The sequence below is a fragment of the Ranitomeya imitator genome, chromosome 1, assembly GCF_032444005.1.
Source record: "Ranitomeya imitator isolate aRanImi1 chromosome 1, aRanImi1.pri, whole genome shotgun sequence".
Lineage (NCBI taxonomy): Eukaryota > Metazoa > Chordata > Amphibia > Anura > Dendrobatidae > Ranitomeya > Ranitomeya imitator.
The window spans coordinates 256,019,829-256,035,344 of record NC_091282.1 but is presented as its reverse complement, the minus strand read 5'-3'; the positions used below and the strand labels follow the sequence as shown (position 1 = coordinate 256,035,344).

Sequence of the window (15,516 nt, the reverse complement as noted above, 5' to 3'; positions counted from 1 at the left end):
AATTAAAAAAAATGTATTTATTTCCATTTTCCCATTAGGGTTAGGGCTAGGGTTAGGGTTTGGATTACATTTACGGTTGGGATTAGAATTAGGGGTGTGTCAGGGTTAGGTGTGTGGTTAGGGTTACAGTTGGGATTAGGGTTAGGGGTGCGTTTGGATTAGGGTTTCATTTATAATTGGGGGGTTTCCACTGTTTAGGCACATCAGGGGCTCTCCAAACGCGACATGGCGTCCGATCTCAATTCCAGCCAATTCTGCATTGAAAAAACAGTGCTCCTTCACTTCCGAGCTCTCCCGTGCGCCCAAACAGGGGTTTACCCCAACATATGGGGTATCATCGTACTCGAGACAAATTGGACAACAACTTTTTGGGTCCAAGTTCTCTTGTTATCCTTGGGAAAATAAAAATTTGGGGGGCTAAAAATCAGTTTTGTGGGAAAAAAAAGGATTTTTTATTTTCACGGCTCTGCGTTGTAAACTGTAGTGAAACACTTGGGGGTTCAAAGTTTTCACAACACATCTAGATAAGTTCCTTGGGAGGTCTAGTTTCTAATATGGGGTCACTTGTGGGGGGTTTCTACTGTTTGGGTACATCAGGGGCTCTGCAAATGTAACGTGACTCCTGCAGACCAATCCATCTAAGTCTGCATTCCAAATGGCGCTCCTTCCCTTCCGAGCTCTGCCATGCGCCCAAACAGTGGTTTCCCCCCACATATGGGGTATCAGCGTACTCAGGACAAATTGAACAACAACTTTTGGGGTCCAATTTATTCTGTTACCCTTGTAAAAATATAAAGCTGGGGGCTAAAAAATCACTTTTGTGAAAAAAAAAGAATTTTTATTTTCACGGCTCTGCGTTATAAACTGTAGTGAAACACTTGGGGGTTCAAAGCTCTCAAAACACATCTAGATAAGTTCCTTAGGGGGTCTAGTTTCCAAAATGGTGTCACTTGTGGGGGGTTTTAATGTTTAGGCACATCAAGGGCTCTCCAAACCAACATGGCGTCCCATCTTAATTCCAGTCAATTTTGCATTGAAAAGTCGAATGGCGCTCCTTCCCTTCCGAACTCTGCTATGCACCCAAACAATGGTTTACACCCATATATGGGGTATCGTCGCACTCAGGACAAATTGCACAACAACTTTTGTGGTCTAATTTCTTCTCTTACCCTTGGGAAAATAAAAAATTGGGGGCGAAAAGATCATTTTTGTGAAAAAATATGATTTTTTATTTTTACGGCTCTGCATTATAAACTTCTGTGAAGCACTTGTTGGGTCAAAGTGCTCACCACACATCTAGATAAGTTCCTTAAGGGGTCTACTTTTCAAAATGGTGTCACTTGTGAGGGGTTCCAATGTTTAGGCACATCAGGGGCTCTCCAAACGCAACATGGCGTCCCATCTCAATTCCAGTCAATTTTGCATTGAAAAGTAAAATGGCGCTCCTTCCCTTCCGAGCTCTGCCATACGCCCAAACAATGGTTTACACCCATATATGGGGTATCAGCGTACTCAGGACAAATTGGCCAACAATTTTTGAGGTCCAATTTCTTCTCTTACTCTTGGGAAAATAAAAAATTGGGGGTGAAAAGATCATTTTTGTGAAAAAATATGATTTTTTATTTTTACGGCTCTGCATTATAAACTTCTGTGAAGCAATTGGTGGGTCAAAATGGTCACCACACATCTAGATAAGTTCCTTAGGGTGTCTACTTTCCAAAATGGTGTCAGTTGTGGGGGGGTTTCAATGTTTAGGCACATGAGGGGCTCTCCAAACGCAACATGGCGTCCCATCTCAATTCCTGTCAATTTTGCATTGAAAAGTCAAATGGCTCTCCTTTCCTTCCGAGCTCTGCCATGCGCCCAAACAGTGGTTTACCCCCACATATGGGGTATCAGCGTACTCAGTACAGATTGTACAACAATGTTTGGCATCCATTTTATCCTGTTACCCTTGGTAAAATAAAACAAATTGGAGCTGAAATAAATTTTGTGTGAAAAAAAGTTAAATATTCATTTTTATTTAAACATTCCAAAAATTCCTGTGAAACCCCTGAAGGGTTAATAAACTTCTTGAAGGTGGTTTTGAGCACCTTGAGGGGTGCAGTTTTTAGAATGGTGTCACACTTGGGTATTTTCTATCATATAGACCCCTCAAAATGACATCAAATGAGATGTGGTCCCTAAAAAAAAATGGTGTTGTAAAAATGAGAAATTGCTGGTCAACTTTTAACCCTTATAACTCCCTAACAAAAAAAATTTTGGTTCCAAAATTGTGCTGATGTAAAGTAGACATGTGGGAAATGTTACTTATTAAGTATTTTGCGTGACATATCTCTGTGATTTAAGGGCATAAAAATTTAAAGTTGGAAAATTGCGAAATTTTCTAAATTTTCTCCAAATTTCTGGTTTTTTCACAAATAAACGCAAGTTATATCGAATAAATGTTACCACTAAAATGAAGTACAATATGTCACGAGAAAACAATGTCAGAATCGCCAAGATCCGTTGAAGCGTTCCAGAATTATAACCTCATAAAGGGACAGTGGTCAGAATTGTAAAAATTGGCCCGGTCATTAACGTGCAAACCACCCTCGGGGCTTAAGGGTTAATCTATTTCACACAAAGTTAAGGGACGATGGCCGTCATACAAGGCATATCTATGCTCACCTGGACATGTGTCAGAAATAGCGAATTCATGAGGCGGTTATATGTGCATCATGAATTCATTATTTCTGACACCTGACTTGATGAGTATAGATCTGTTTTGTATTACAGCCATTGTATCTTCAGTCTGTGTCCAATGGATACTGCAGAACAGAATAAGGACGCAATGACGTCAACAACCTTACCACTAAGGCTAGGTTCACATTGCGTTAGAGCAATCCGTTTAGCGGATACGCTAACGGAATGCACTAATGCAATGTGCCAAACGCAATTCCTTTTTGGAATCTCGCTAGCGCAGATGTCCGATCTGCGCTAGTGAAGAACGGACCCTGAACGCTGCAAGCAGCGTTCGAGGTCTGTCCGAAAATAACGGGACATCGCTGACGCATGCCAAAAAAGGCATACGTTAGCGATCCGTTACATAGAGTTAATTGCGAGAATTGCGCCATGTAACGTATTCCGTTAGCGGACACCCACTAACGCAATGTGAACCTAAGCCTAACAACCTGGCTGCCGTCACACTAGCAGTATATGGTCAGTATTTTACATCAGTATTTGTAAGCCAAAACCAGGAGTGGAACAATTAGAGGAAAAGTATAATAGAAACATATGCACCACTTCTGTATTTATCTCCCACTCCTGGTTTTGGGTTACAAATACTGATGTAAAATAGTGACCAAATACTGCTAGTGTGACGGCAGCATTGGTTTGTAGAGGAAATACATAGGAGACACAGTCAAGATACCAAAAAATAAAGTTTATTAACGAGAAATATTAGTAACATTTAAAGGGAACCTGTCACCCCCGTTTTTTCAGATTGAGATATAAATACTGTTAAATAGGGCCTGCGCTGTGCGTTACTATAGTGTATGTAGTGTACCCTGATTCCCCACCTATGCTGAGAAATACATTACCAAAGTCGCCGTTTTCGCCTGTCAATCAGGCTGGTCAGGTCGGGTGGGCGTGGTGACATCGCTCTTTTCTTCCCCAGGTTTCCGTTGGTGGCGTAGTGGTGTGCGCATGTCCAAGTTCCGAATTCCCTGCGCGCACGTGAAGACACAGCGCGCGATCTGCGCTGTCATCCCTTTCATTGGTGGGGGCGGCCATCTTCCTGGGGCCGCGCGTGCGCAGATAGCGTGCTCTGCTGCACGGGGCTTCAGGAAAATGGCCGCGGGATGCCGCGCGTGCGCAGAAGAGATCGCGGCGGCCATTTTCCCAAAGCCGAGATGCAAACTTGTTCACGTGCCCACAGTGGATTAGTCACTTCAACATGCGCACACCACTACGCCACCAACGTAAAGCTGAGGAAGTAACAGCGCTGTGAACACGCCCACCCGACCTGACCAGCCTGATTGACAGGCGAAAACGGCGACTTTGGTAATGTATTTCTCAGCATAGGTGGGGAATCAGGGTACACTACATACACTATAGTAACGCACAGCGCAGGCCCTATTTAACAGTATTTATATCTCAATCTCAAAAAACGGGGTGACAGGTTCCCTTTAAGAAAATAACTGGTACAGATAGACATTTACACAACATTGTCCTGCCATCACACACGTCCAATATCTGAATCAAAAAAGGCAGCAAATAAATTGGTCCCGCATGTGGCCAACTTCAGCAGTTGACCGAAGCGGGTGATGCCGGTAATCGGGCAGTGGGTGTGCAACTGGTTCATCCAGTTCAATGTTGGGCCGCTCCTTAGCCATTATGTAATTGTGCAGAACCACACAGGCTTTGACCACCTCGTCGACTGTCTCCATTTTTAGATTAATGGCTGATGCAAGAATGCGTCATTTTGAGACTAGAATCCCAAAGGTACACGCTACTGTTCTTTGGGCTCTGGTCAGTCTGTAGTTAAAGATCCTTTTAGTGTGGTTCAAGTCCCGACTGGAATATGGCTTCAGTAGGTTTTCACACATCTGAAAGGCCTCATCACCAACCATAACAAATGGCATCGGTGGACATTGAGTGTTGGGGAGAGGTCGTGGCCGTGGAAAATTAAAATTTTTGCCATACACTCGGCGGCCCATATCAGAGTTCTTAAAAGTCTGGGAATCGTTGCCACGGCCAAAAGCTCCAATGTCCATGGCGATGAAGCGACAGTCCGCATCGGCTATTGCCATGAGCACCACAGAAAAATATTTTTTATAATTGAAGTACTCAGATCCTGTTCTGGCTGGTTTGATAATGCGAAAGTGCTTTCCATCCACCGCTCCCAAACAGTTGGGGAAATCACACACACTCCAGAATTTTTCCGCAATTCCAATCCACAAGTCCAAGGTGGGTAGGGGTATAAACTCATCCCGGAGTACATTCCACAAAGTCCGGCAGGTGTCCGCAACTATTCCGGACAGGGTGGATATTCCAAGCCGGTATTGGAAGTGGAGGGATGATAAACTCTCTCCGGTTGCCAGAAATCTGTAAGAAAAAAAAAAGAAAAACAATTACAATCAATTCTATTTATGGTGTTGTTATGCTAAAGACATAAAGGAAAATACCAAAAAAATACATGTCAGAACAGCCAAAATTAGCCCTGCCATTGGTTTAGATTTGTTTCGTACCTTAATGTAACCAGCAGACGTTCCTCTGGTGGAATCGCCGTACGGAGCTGAGTGTCCTGTCTCCGTATGGTTCCTTGGACACAAGCAGGCAAATCCCGGAACGAGTCTTGCGACATCCTTGTTTATTCCGGGAATTTGTCCGGGTCGGCATTAAGCTCGCCATACAGCATGTGATAGGCTCCACGTCTCTCACGTAGTTCAATAATGGGGTGTCTCCAAAAACGCCTGCGTCGTCTCCTTCTCCATCTTTCACGATTTCTGTCTTGCTCCCAAGCAAACGCACAGGCAAGAAAAAGCTTGATGCTTAAATCCAGGTTGAAATAAAAGCTCTCCATGCGAAGATCCATCATGACACAGGATACAGGAGCAAAATCTGAAGGTTTCAAGGGTCTATATAAAGATATCCCATTAATACACGCCCTCTGTAGTCACATTGGCAGTGTCTGGTTATTTAGATTTTTCTCCTGTAAAATTTGTCACCATGCGCACCAAAAACGCAAACGCAGGAAAAAACACATAGAAAGCGTGCAAACGCTGTGTTTTTTTAACCGCGTGCGTTCCCGCAGGCGTCTAAAAACCGCCGCGTTTGTATGCTTTTCTATGCATTTTTTCCTGCACTTGCGGATGCGGATTAAACGCTGCGGATTCTAACGCAAATGTGAAACTAGCCTAATCTGTATGCCCGTATCATTCGTTTAGATAGGGCAAATATGGTGACAGATTCCCTTTAAAATATTTTTTTTAAATTAACCCAGTTGATAAAAATCGTAAACAGAAAACAAATATAACATTTTTGGTCACTACAATACTGCAAAAAATGCTTTAACAAGCAATGAAAAAGTCATGTGTCCCAAAAAGGCATCAATAAACATGTTGTCTGGCCCTGCAAAAAATAAGATTTCACACAGCTCCAATGACCGAAAAATTAAACCGCTAACGCTATGGGTCTTGAAAAATGGCAACATATTTTTTTCAAATTCATGATTTTCTTTTCAACACTAAAATATAAAAATCGGACCAGTTTGGTCTCACTGTAACCTGATGAGAATCATATTGTGACATCCTTTTTAGAACACAATGTATGCTGTAAAAATATTTCACCGTACTTTGAATTTTATTCCCTGTTTTCCAGTAAACTATCTGGTAAAATTAAAATTGTCAATCAAAAGTACAACTGGTCCTGCAAAATACAAGTCCTCACATGTCTATGTGGATAGAGAAATAAAGTTATGGCTCTGGGAAGAAGGGGAGGAAAAACAGGGGGGAACAAAACAAAAATTGGCAGTGAAGCGAAGGGGTTAAAAATGCCGGTACACAATGGCATAGAATGGGATGCAGGCACTTCAGACATGAAGTACTTTGCACCCCTTAAGAGCACATTTAGACAAACTGATAATCCGGAACAAACATTCCTAGGGACTCTAGTTTCCCGATTATCAACCTCTAAGCTGGCCACCAATTATCTGTCGGACAAGTAATGTTCAGCAGGTGGAATTATCTACAGTGCTATATGACACATCAAAGGTACATATATTAGAATGGGGCATCATTTTTAAAAAGTATAAATTAGAAAAAAAAAGAGTTTCTTTCCTTGGTGTCTGCAGCATTACCCACATGGTGGCACAGCCCATTTAAGGCAAAAGGTGTATAGTTAGGTCTAGTGGGGGGGTTTAAGAGGCAAAGAGAAATTCTGCTCCATAAGCCTTCCTTATCCCCTACATTAGATATACCGCAATGTATTTGATCAGAAAGAAAAGGTTACCGCTGGCTGATACTTACTAGATAGGCAGACGGAACAAACATAACCAATTTCTATCAGATTCCGATGGCAGAAACATGCTGCCCTGTAATCCACGTGAACAGGAGGGGGAAGGTTTAGCTGCGACCGTTGATCCGGATCAGGGAGGAAAACCCACTAATGAACAAAGAATAGAGACTAAAACTGAAATAAAGTGAGAAATACAGTGGGGCTTCAATCTCAAATCAAAATAGGCCTCAGTATGTAATGAAAGAGTACATACATATATTACTTACACAAGTAATGAAAGGGTTGAGTATTACTTAGATATTGATGGCCTAACCTTAGGACAGATCATGAATATCAGATTGGTACAGGTCTGACACCCCACTGATCATCTATTTGCAGCTCCGGCAGCGACTGGATGCAAATTAAATAAACAAAACAGCAGGGCACCATCTCTGTGTAGTGGTCATTCTTGGGTACTGCAGCTGCCATATAGAAGCATAGAATGTTAAGAGTTGGAAGGGACCTCCTGGGTAATCTGGTCCAACCCCATGCTCAAAGCAGGATTCGCTAAATCATCCCAGACAGATATCTGTCCAGCCTCTGTTTGAAGACTTCCATTGATGGAGTACTCACCACCTCTCGTGGCAGCCTGTTCCACTCATTGATCACCCTATCAAAAAGTTTTTTCTAATATCTAATCTGTGTCTCCTCCCATTCAGTTTCATCCTATTGCTTCTAGCCTTCCCTTGTGCAAATGAGAATAAAGATGATCCTTCTACAATGTGACAGCCCTTGAGATATTTGTAGACAGCTATTAAGTCTCCTCTCAGTCTTTTTTGCAACTTAAACATTCCCAAATCCTGTAACCGTTCCTCATAGGACATGGTTTGCAGACCGGTCACCATTCTGGTCGCTCTTCTCTGAACTTGCTCAAGTTTGTTGATGTCTTTTTTTAAAATGTGGTGCCCAAAACTGGACACAGTAATCCAGATGAGGTCTGACCAAAGAGGAGTAGAGGGGGATAATGACTTTGCGTGATCTAGACTGTATGCTTCTGTTAATACATCCCAGAATTGTATTTGCCCTTTTTGCTGGTGCATCACACTGTTGACTCATGTGCAGTCTGTTATCTATTAATATACCCAAGTCTTTTTCAAATGTGCTGTTGCTTAGCCCTATTCCTCCCATTCTGTACAGTATATGCTTTTTTCATTTTTATTATATACTTGAATAGGAGCTGAGCTGCAGCACCTTAGGACAGCCAGTACAGTGTATGCAGCTGTGTTATTCTGGCTTTGTACACTGTTATATCTAGAGAAGTCACTGAATTTATCATCTTCACTCCATTTCCATCATCTTGCAATGAATACGGTTTGCCCATGACATCATCATCTGGCAATGAGCACTGTTCGGCCATGACTTCTGTGGTTCTTCTTCCAGCACTGCCCAGGTCCCTGCCTGTTCCAGAAAGCACAAAGCATTGGAAGAGGGGCTGACATACTGGGAGGGAACATAGACTGAGTTCCTTGGGGACCGCGATGATGATGTTTATGGTTCATGTGGATTTTTTCTATAAAGGGTTTGTCGGGGACTCATCAGTATCTGTGTGTATCGATGGGGGTGTGACACCCAGTACATCACCTATTCCTGGTGCTGGTGGCATCCATATGTGCTGAGTTGTGAAGCTATACAGCACAGTTTCACCAACTACATAGTGGCCGCGGCTGGTTACTGCCCCCATTGATTCGAATGGAGGGCAGATGTGCAACCTGGCCATGGCCAATATTTTGTTGACAAAGCTGTGCTGTATATCTCCACAATTCATCACATACAGATGCCACCAACACCAGGAATGACTGATTGGTGGGGTACTGGGTGTCTCACTTCCACCAATCAGATATTGATGACCTATCCTAAAGGATAGGACATCAGTATAAAAGTACTGGACAACTCCTTTAAGATTGTGTGTTTGACTTAAGAATAGCTTCACATCACTGGGGATGTGTGGAGTTTCTTACCAATAAATACTGCAGCAGAGAGTTCACTTGTGGGATCTTCAGATATAGACCACCTGTTATGTCACAGGCCTGTAAGCACAAAAAGAACTTCCATGTACACAAGCGATGCTTCCATCATCTAGGTGTCCTTCACAAGGCACATAGATGACATTTTCAAAAACTCTCCATCACCATAAATATAAAAGGAAATAAATACAAAAATCAAAGAGCATATCAAGTTTAGACGTTACCGTATATCTTCTATGGTAAGGAATAACTTCCTGCTCACTGAGCCCATCATTGATCCAGAGAGTGGGACTCTGCATGGCCCCCTATTGAATGGGGTGGAGGTTGAGACTGGGCATCTTATGTTCCCTTCGTTCTCTATAGAACTGCTGGAGATAGCTAGGCATTGTGCTTTGCTTTATCTGGCAGTGCCATAGAAAATTAATTGCATGGCCATGTGCATTGCTTGTGAGCCCCATTCTCTGGACTGGAGGGTGTTAAGCCCACAGAGTTCAGGATGTTACCCCTAAGGTTAAGGATAGAAGACAATGTCTAAACTTTAGTACAAACTCTTCATATAGATAAACTACTAGCACCAGTAAAGTATATTATTATTTCCTGATTTTTATCTGGTCTCACAAAGAGTTGGGCTCTGTGCACACGATGCGGATTTTGCTGCAAATCCACAGCTGCGAGTTCGCAGCAGTTTCCCGTGAGTTTACAGTACAATGTAAACTTATGGGAAACTGAAAACACTGTGCCCATGCTGCGGAAAAAAACGCGCGGAAACGCAGCAGTTTACATTCCGCAGCATGTCAATTCTTTGTGCGGAATCCGCAGTGGTTTTACACCTGCTCCATAATAGAAAACTGCAGGTGTAAAACCGCAGTGGAATCCGCACAAAAACCGCGGTAAATCCGAGAAAAATCCGCAGGAATAACGCAGTGTTTTTGCCCTGCGGATTTATCAAATCCGCAGCGGAAAAATCCGCAGTGGACCATTCTACGTGTGCACATAACCTTATGGTAAACGACAGACCATGCGCTCGTAATGTGACAGTGAGGTAAAATATGGAGTCTGGTTGATGGCAGGCAGAATGTGAATATAGGGATTTTTGTGTACTCACCGTAAAATCCTTTTCTCCGAGCCATTCATTGGGGGGACACAGACCGTGGGTGTATGCTGCTGCCACTAGGTGATACATAGAAAGTTAGCTCCTCCCCTGCAGTATACACCCTCCTGCTGGCTCTCAGCTAACCATTTCGGTGCAAAAACAGTAGGAGATCAATAACAATATATGAGCGTATAGCATGTCACATTATATATGAGAGTATAGCATGACAAATTACAAAAAAAAGCACTAGCTAATAATAGGGTGGGAGCTGTGTCCCCCAATGAATGGCTCGGAGAAAAGGATTTTACGGTGAGTACACAAAAATCCCTATTTCTCCTTCGCCTCATTGGGGGACAGAGACCGTGAGACATCCCAAACCAGTCCCTGGGTGGGAACAACATCAGATCAGGCCTTGTGAAACTGCTACTTTCAAGTGCGCCACCGCAGCCTGCAGAGTCCGCCTGCCCAGACTCACATCTGTGGAGGGTTGGAAATTATAGTGCTTCAGGAATGCTTGCGGACTGGATGAACCGGCAAGGTTGCAGGTGTGCACTGCTGACACCTGGTGCCTAGAAACCAAGAAACCTCGATAGACGGGGAGATAGGCTGATATCTAGCACGGAAGGACTCCTGGATGGTGTAACGAATCCACCAGGCTAACATGGCCCATGAAACGTCGAAACCCTTCCTGACACCGTCAGGGAACCGTCCTCTGACCGTGAGGTAGCCCAAATAAAGCATCCAACCTTCGGAAGGACACCGTCCTCGAGACGTACCTACACAGAGCACGCACAACGTCCAGATATGGGAAACCCATTCCGTTTTGTAGACTGGTGTGGAAAGAGATGAGGGAAAAACGATACCCTCATAACTGTGGGAATACCATACCATCTTGGTAACAAGGGACGGGTATGGCCCGAGGGCAACCTTGCCTTGATGGTAATAAGGGAAAAAAAAGTCTGAAAGAACAGAGAGGCTAGCTCCAAATACTCGTCAGGATGAGGAGATCACAGAGAAAAAAGTAGGCGACCTTCCTGATAGTAAAGCGAATGGAATGAAGGGAGAGTAAACAAATGCGCAAGCTCCCTGTTGAAGGGCAATGGCCTTGTCTCAAGGGAGAATCACCGACCTTCTGGAAGATTCCAGGATCATCCTCGAAAAGGATATTTGCTGGGCTGGAAATGAGGGAAAAACTTGTCTATGTTTAGCTGCCAGCCCAGGAGAGAGGGTATTGCAAGGGATATAGACGACTCAGCACAGGGCTGGAAGAGTGGCTAGAAAGTCGACCAGATAGGGCAGGAAGACCACACCTTTAGTAGGGTGCAAGAGGAACATGATGGCCGCCATAACCCTTGCAAACACTCTGGGTGCGGTAGAAAGGCCGAAGGACAAGGACGTGATTTGAAAATGCTGTTCGCGAAAGGGAAACGAAGGAATTTTTGAAGAGGGGAAGACATAGGAATGTGAAGGTAAGCATCCCGAATGTCGGTGGATGTGAGAAAACTCCACACTTTTCCGTTGAAGTAATGGCTGAGCAGAGGAACTCCATCCGAAGAAGGAGGACCTTGTCAAGCTTGGTAGAATTTTGAGGTTCAGGGTCGGTTTTACTTATCGGTCCCCTTTTTGGAACCAAGATCCCCTAGATCTAGACTGTCCTGGACAACTGATCCACTGCTGATTAGTCTATAGGAAACATGCGATCTTTTGTTCCTGCATGAGGAACACTCCGAACTTCTCACCGAATAACCGATCACTCTGGTAAGGGAGTGATGTCAGAGGCCTTTTGAAGGCAGAGTACTTTTCCATTCTCTGAGCATTAATGTCCTTCTGAGCGTAATGGCATTTGCTACTGACAGCGCCGCGCAGGTAGTTGCATCCGAGAGGCGTGAAGCAGTTAGTCTGCTTGCCCAATTGACCAGCTGTACAGTCTTCGGGAAAAGGTTACTGTTGGAAAAGAAAATATTTAAGGCCTCTGATCAGGAGACCATTGCTCTGGTAACACATGCGGCGGCTAAGGAAGGGTAGAGCGCTGAACCGGAGGCCGCAAGGCGGAAACGAACCAGATTGCTATCTGACAGACCGTTGTCTTTTTAATGGATGACCCATCGAGCAGGGATACCGGTAGGTATACGACAGGAGTTTCTACCCAGGTTAACCTGCCAAGTGGCAGAATGTGCGGCTGCATCCAGCAGGTTAGGAAAAAAGCCGTCTCTTGCTAGCGCCGCTTTCTTTGACGGTAACTTATCCGGACACCCCTGTGCGGGTGACTGACAAGTCATGCAGAGTTGAAATGATGAACCCTTGATCCACCATCCTCTTAACAGGGGAGTGGAAAGGGATCGTCGCCTTCTGCTATAAATAGTGGTGATGCAGTGGGGGGTGCTCGGATGCCAAAAAGGGTGCCTCTGTATATCTACAGAGTTCAGGTCTCTGGGTGGACAGGGCTCGTTGTCCGGCATTAGGCTTGGCTGCAGAAGAGGATACATGGCGGTGACACTACATGTGCTCGTCTGTTGACAGTGTGAGGAGATCGGTGCCCTTTAAGGGACTTTGGAGAGTCCAACAGTGATGATAGCCACTTAGAGGGACTAAGTACCCTGGACTCTGTGACAGTGGGGGACTCCTGAGCGTATTAGAGATCGCCGGCTTACAGAGTGTCGAGTTCTGCGCTTTGGGATAAAAGCAGACTGGCAGGATTTACATGCGGTGAAATAGAAGAGACTGAAAAAGTCTTATTAGAGTTGTTGTAAGGCTTTGCTGAGATTTGAACTTAAAGCTCTCCGTTTATAAGCCTGCACACTAAGTCCTAAAATACGCTTTCTTGAGCCCTTTTACAGGACTACTTACAGAAAGTGGTAGAAGGGGATACCGCTGAGGTAAGAGGGGGGTTGCGTCCCTTACCCTTAGCAGATATGTCCCAGATCCTGCTCCTGTGGCCAAAGCTGAATTGGTTCCTGTTGCAGAACAGGACTGATCTCAATGCCCAAATACAGGATCCATTTCCGGAGGAAATGAGAGGGGGAGGTAGGAAGATGGCCCCCGAGAACAACAGGCACCTCTCGTTTTGCACGAGAAGCGCCAGAATCGTGGGAGGGGCCGCCGGAACGCGCCATGGCGTGGGTGACACCTCCGGGTTGCAGCCTAAACGGCCGCAAGCCGGGGACTAAATTTTTCGGTGCCTGCTAGAATAGTTACCGGGTTGGGGCCTAGCGCAGGCCAAAAACCAGGGGCTAAAGCTTTTGGTGCCGCCGGAACACAGGCAGAGATACCGGCTTGCGGCCTGCCGCAGGCCGCGAGCCGGGGGGCTATATTTGTCAGCGTGCAACCGCGGTTCCCCTGCCGGAACAGTAACCGGCTTGCGGCCTAGCGCAGGTCGGGAACTAAATTTCTGGGAGCAAGACGGGGTTATCGGCCTAGCGTGGGCCGAAGCTGGGAACTAAATTAAAAACACGGTAGCGGTGAAAGAATGCTGGCCGGAAAGTCCAGAGGATCGCGCTGCAGGAGCCCCCCGGGATCCCAAACTTACCGCCGGAGCTGGAGGGAAGACAGAGCCGGCACTCTGCTTGCAGGTGAGGGTTGTAGACGGTGTAGAAACCCTCCATCCACCAACCCCTTTTAGAGGGGAGGAGGTGAGGGACCGACCAGCTCCTTGCAGCACCGCTGTTTAATCAGTGGTGAATCAGTGGTGGTGCAGTGGGAGCAGCACGGACGCCATAGGGGCCTCTGTGTATCCTAAGGGTTCATTCCCCTAGGATTTCACAGGGCTGTGTCCGGCTGTAGCCTGGCTCAGAAGGGGGTACATGGAGGCGACACTCCGTGTTTCCGTCTGTTGCTGGTGCTGGGAGATCGGCGCCCTGAAGGGAACCGTCGCCCCTAAGATAGCTCAGGAATGGCATCCCACGTCGCAGGAGAGGGTACAGGGAGGTGACACTCGCCGTGCTTGCCTGTTGATGTTTGGGGGAGATCGGCCCCTTGAAAGGGTTCGTCGCCCCAGTCTTCCTCTTGCGCAAAAGGATTTAAAAAGTTTTAAAGAATAACAGACCCCAGTGTGTCTCCTACGGACACTAAGCAAGAACTGGTTAGCTGAGAGCCAGCAGGAGGGTGTATACTGCAGGGGAGGAGAGAACTTTCTTTGTATCACTTAGTGTCAGCCTCCTAGTGGCAGCAGCATACACCCACGGTCTGTGTCCCCCAATGAGGCGAAGGAGAAAAACAATTTTATCAATCAAGTGCACCAATGGGTGCATCAATGACGCTGCTAATCAACATGCAGTCATGAACGTACTCTCCAAACCATGATGGTTTATGCCAGAAAAACAAAAAAGTTGCCTGAATGTGATTTTTCGTGCAAGTTGGTTTAATCCTAAAACAGACATGTTGGGTCTTTCTTGTCACTTTAACCCCTTCACAACATATGACATACTAGTAAAAATTATTCATGGGATTGCTTATTTAACCCGGGCAATAAGAGCGTAATGAGAAAAAAAAATTGAAATAAAAGAATTGCATTTTTTTGTTTGCAGAAACACTGCAAATGAATGCAGCAACAAGTGATAAATAATATTTTATCTACACCAAAATGGTATCAAAATACTAGCCCTCCTACAGCTCCATCGACCGAAAAATGAAAACACTACGGTTCTTGGAACATGGCGAGGACTTTGCTGATTATTTTTCTCTTTTCCTAAGAATTTCTAATTTTATATAATACTAGCTATTGAACCCGTTCTACGCCCGGTTGGCTAGCATCTATATTGGTATATGGTCTCCATCCTGTCATGAGCTGCTCCATCCTGCGTCCCCATCCTGACATGTGCTGCTCCCATCCTGCACCCCCATCCTGTCATGTGCTGCACCCATCCTGCGCCCCCATTCTGACATGTGTTGCACCCATCTTGCGCCCCCATTCTGTCATGTGTTGCACCCATCCTGTGCCCCCATTGTGACATGTGCTGCTCCCATCCTGCGCCCCCATTCTGACATGTTCTGCACCCATCCTGCGCCTCCATTCTGACATGTTCTGCACCCATCCTGCGCCTCCATTCTGACATGTTCTGCACCCATCTTGCACCCCCATTCTGTCATGTGTTGCACCCATCCTGCGCCCCCATTCTGTCATGTGCTGCTCCCATCCTGCGCCCCCATTGTGACATGTGCTGCACCCATCCTGCGCCTCCATTCTGACATGTTCTGCACCCATCCTGCGCCTCCATTCTGTCATTTGCTGCTCCCATCCTGTGCCCCCGTTCTGTCATGTGCTGCTCCCATCCTGCGCCCCCGTTCTTTCATGTGCTGCTCCCATCCTGCGCCCCTGTTCTGTCATGTGCTGCTCCCATCCTGCGCCCCCGTTCTGTCATGTGCTGCTCCCATCCTGCGCCCGTTGTCATGTGCTGCTGCCATCGTGCGCCCGTTCTGTCATGT

The 15,516-nt window shown here is 45.6% G+C and overlaps 2 protein-coding genes across 3 annotated transcripts in view; both read right to left on the bottom strand.

The window, feature by feature from the left end:
* GTF2H3 (general transcription factor IIH subunit 3) overlaps nt 1–15,516 on the bottom strand; it is a 65,308-nt gene that overhangs the window by 18,892 nt on the left and 30,900 nt on the right. For both annotated transcript variants that reach the window (XM_069755984.1, XM_069755983.1), the window contains exons 10-11: nt 8,997–9,065; nt 7,011–7,146 (exon numbers count right to left, since the gene is read on the bottom strand). In XM_069755984.1, coding sequence (XP_069612085.1) covers nt 7,011–7,146; nt 8,997–9,065 — 205 coding nt within the window. The remainder of the gene's footprint in view (nt 1–7,010; nt 7,147–8,996; nt 9,066–15,516) is intronic.
* On the bottom strand, nt 4,331–5,492 carry LOC138667971 (uncharacterized). The gene is made up of 2 exons (XM_069755985.1): nt 5,232–5,492; nt 4,331–5,088 (listed from the first exon to the last, which is right to left on the bottom strand). Exons 1-2 carry the CDS (start codon nt 5,345–5,347, stop codon nt 4,461–4,463), a joined length of 744 nt encoding a protein of 247 aa, XP_069612086.1. The 5' UTR covers nt 5,348–5,492; the 3' UTR covers nt 4,331–4,460.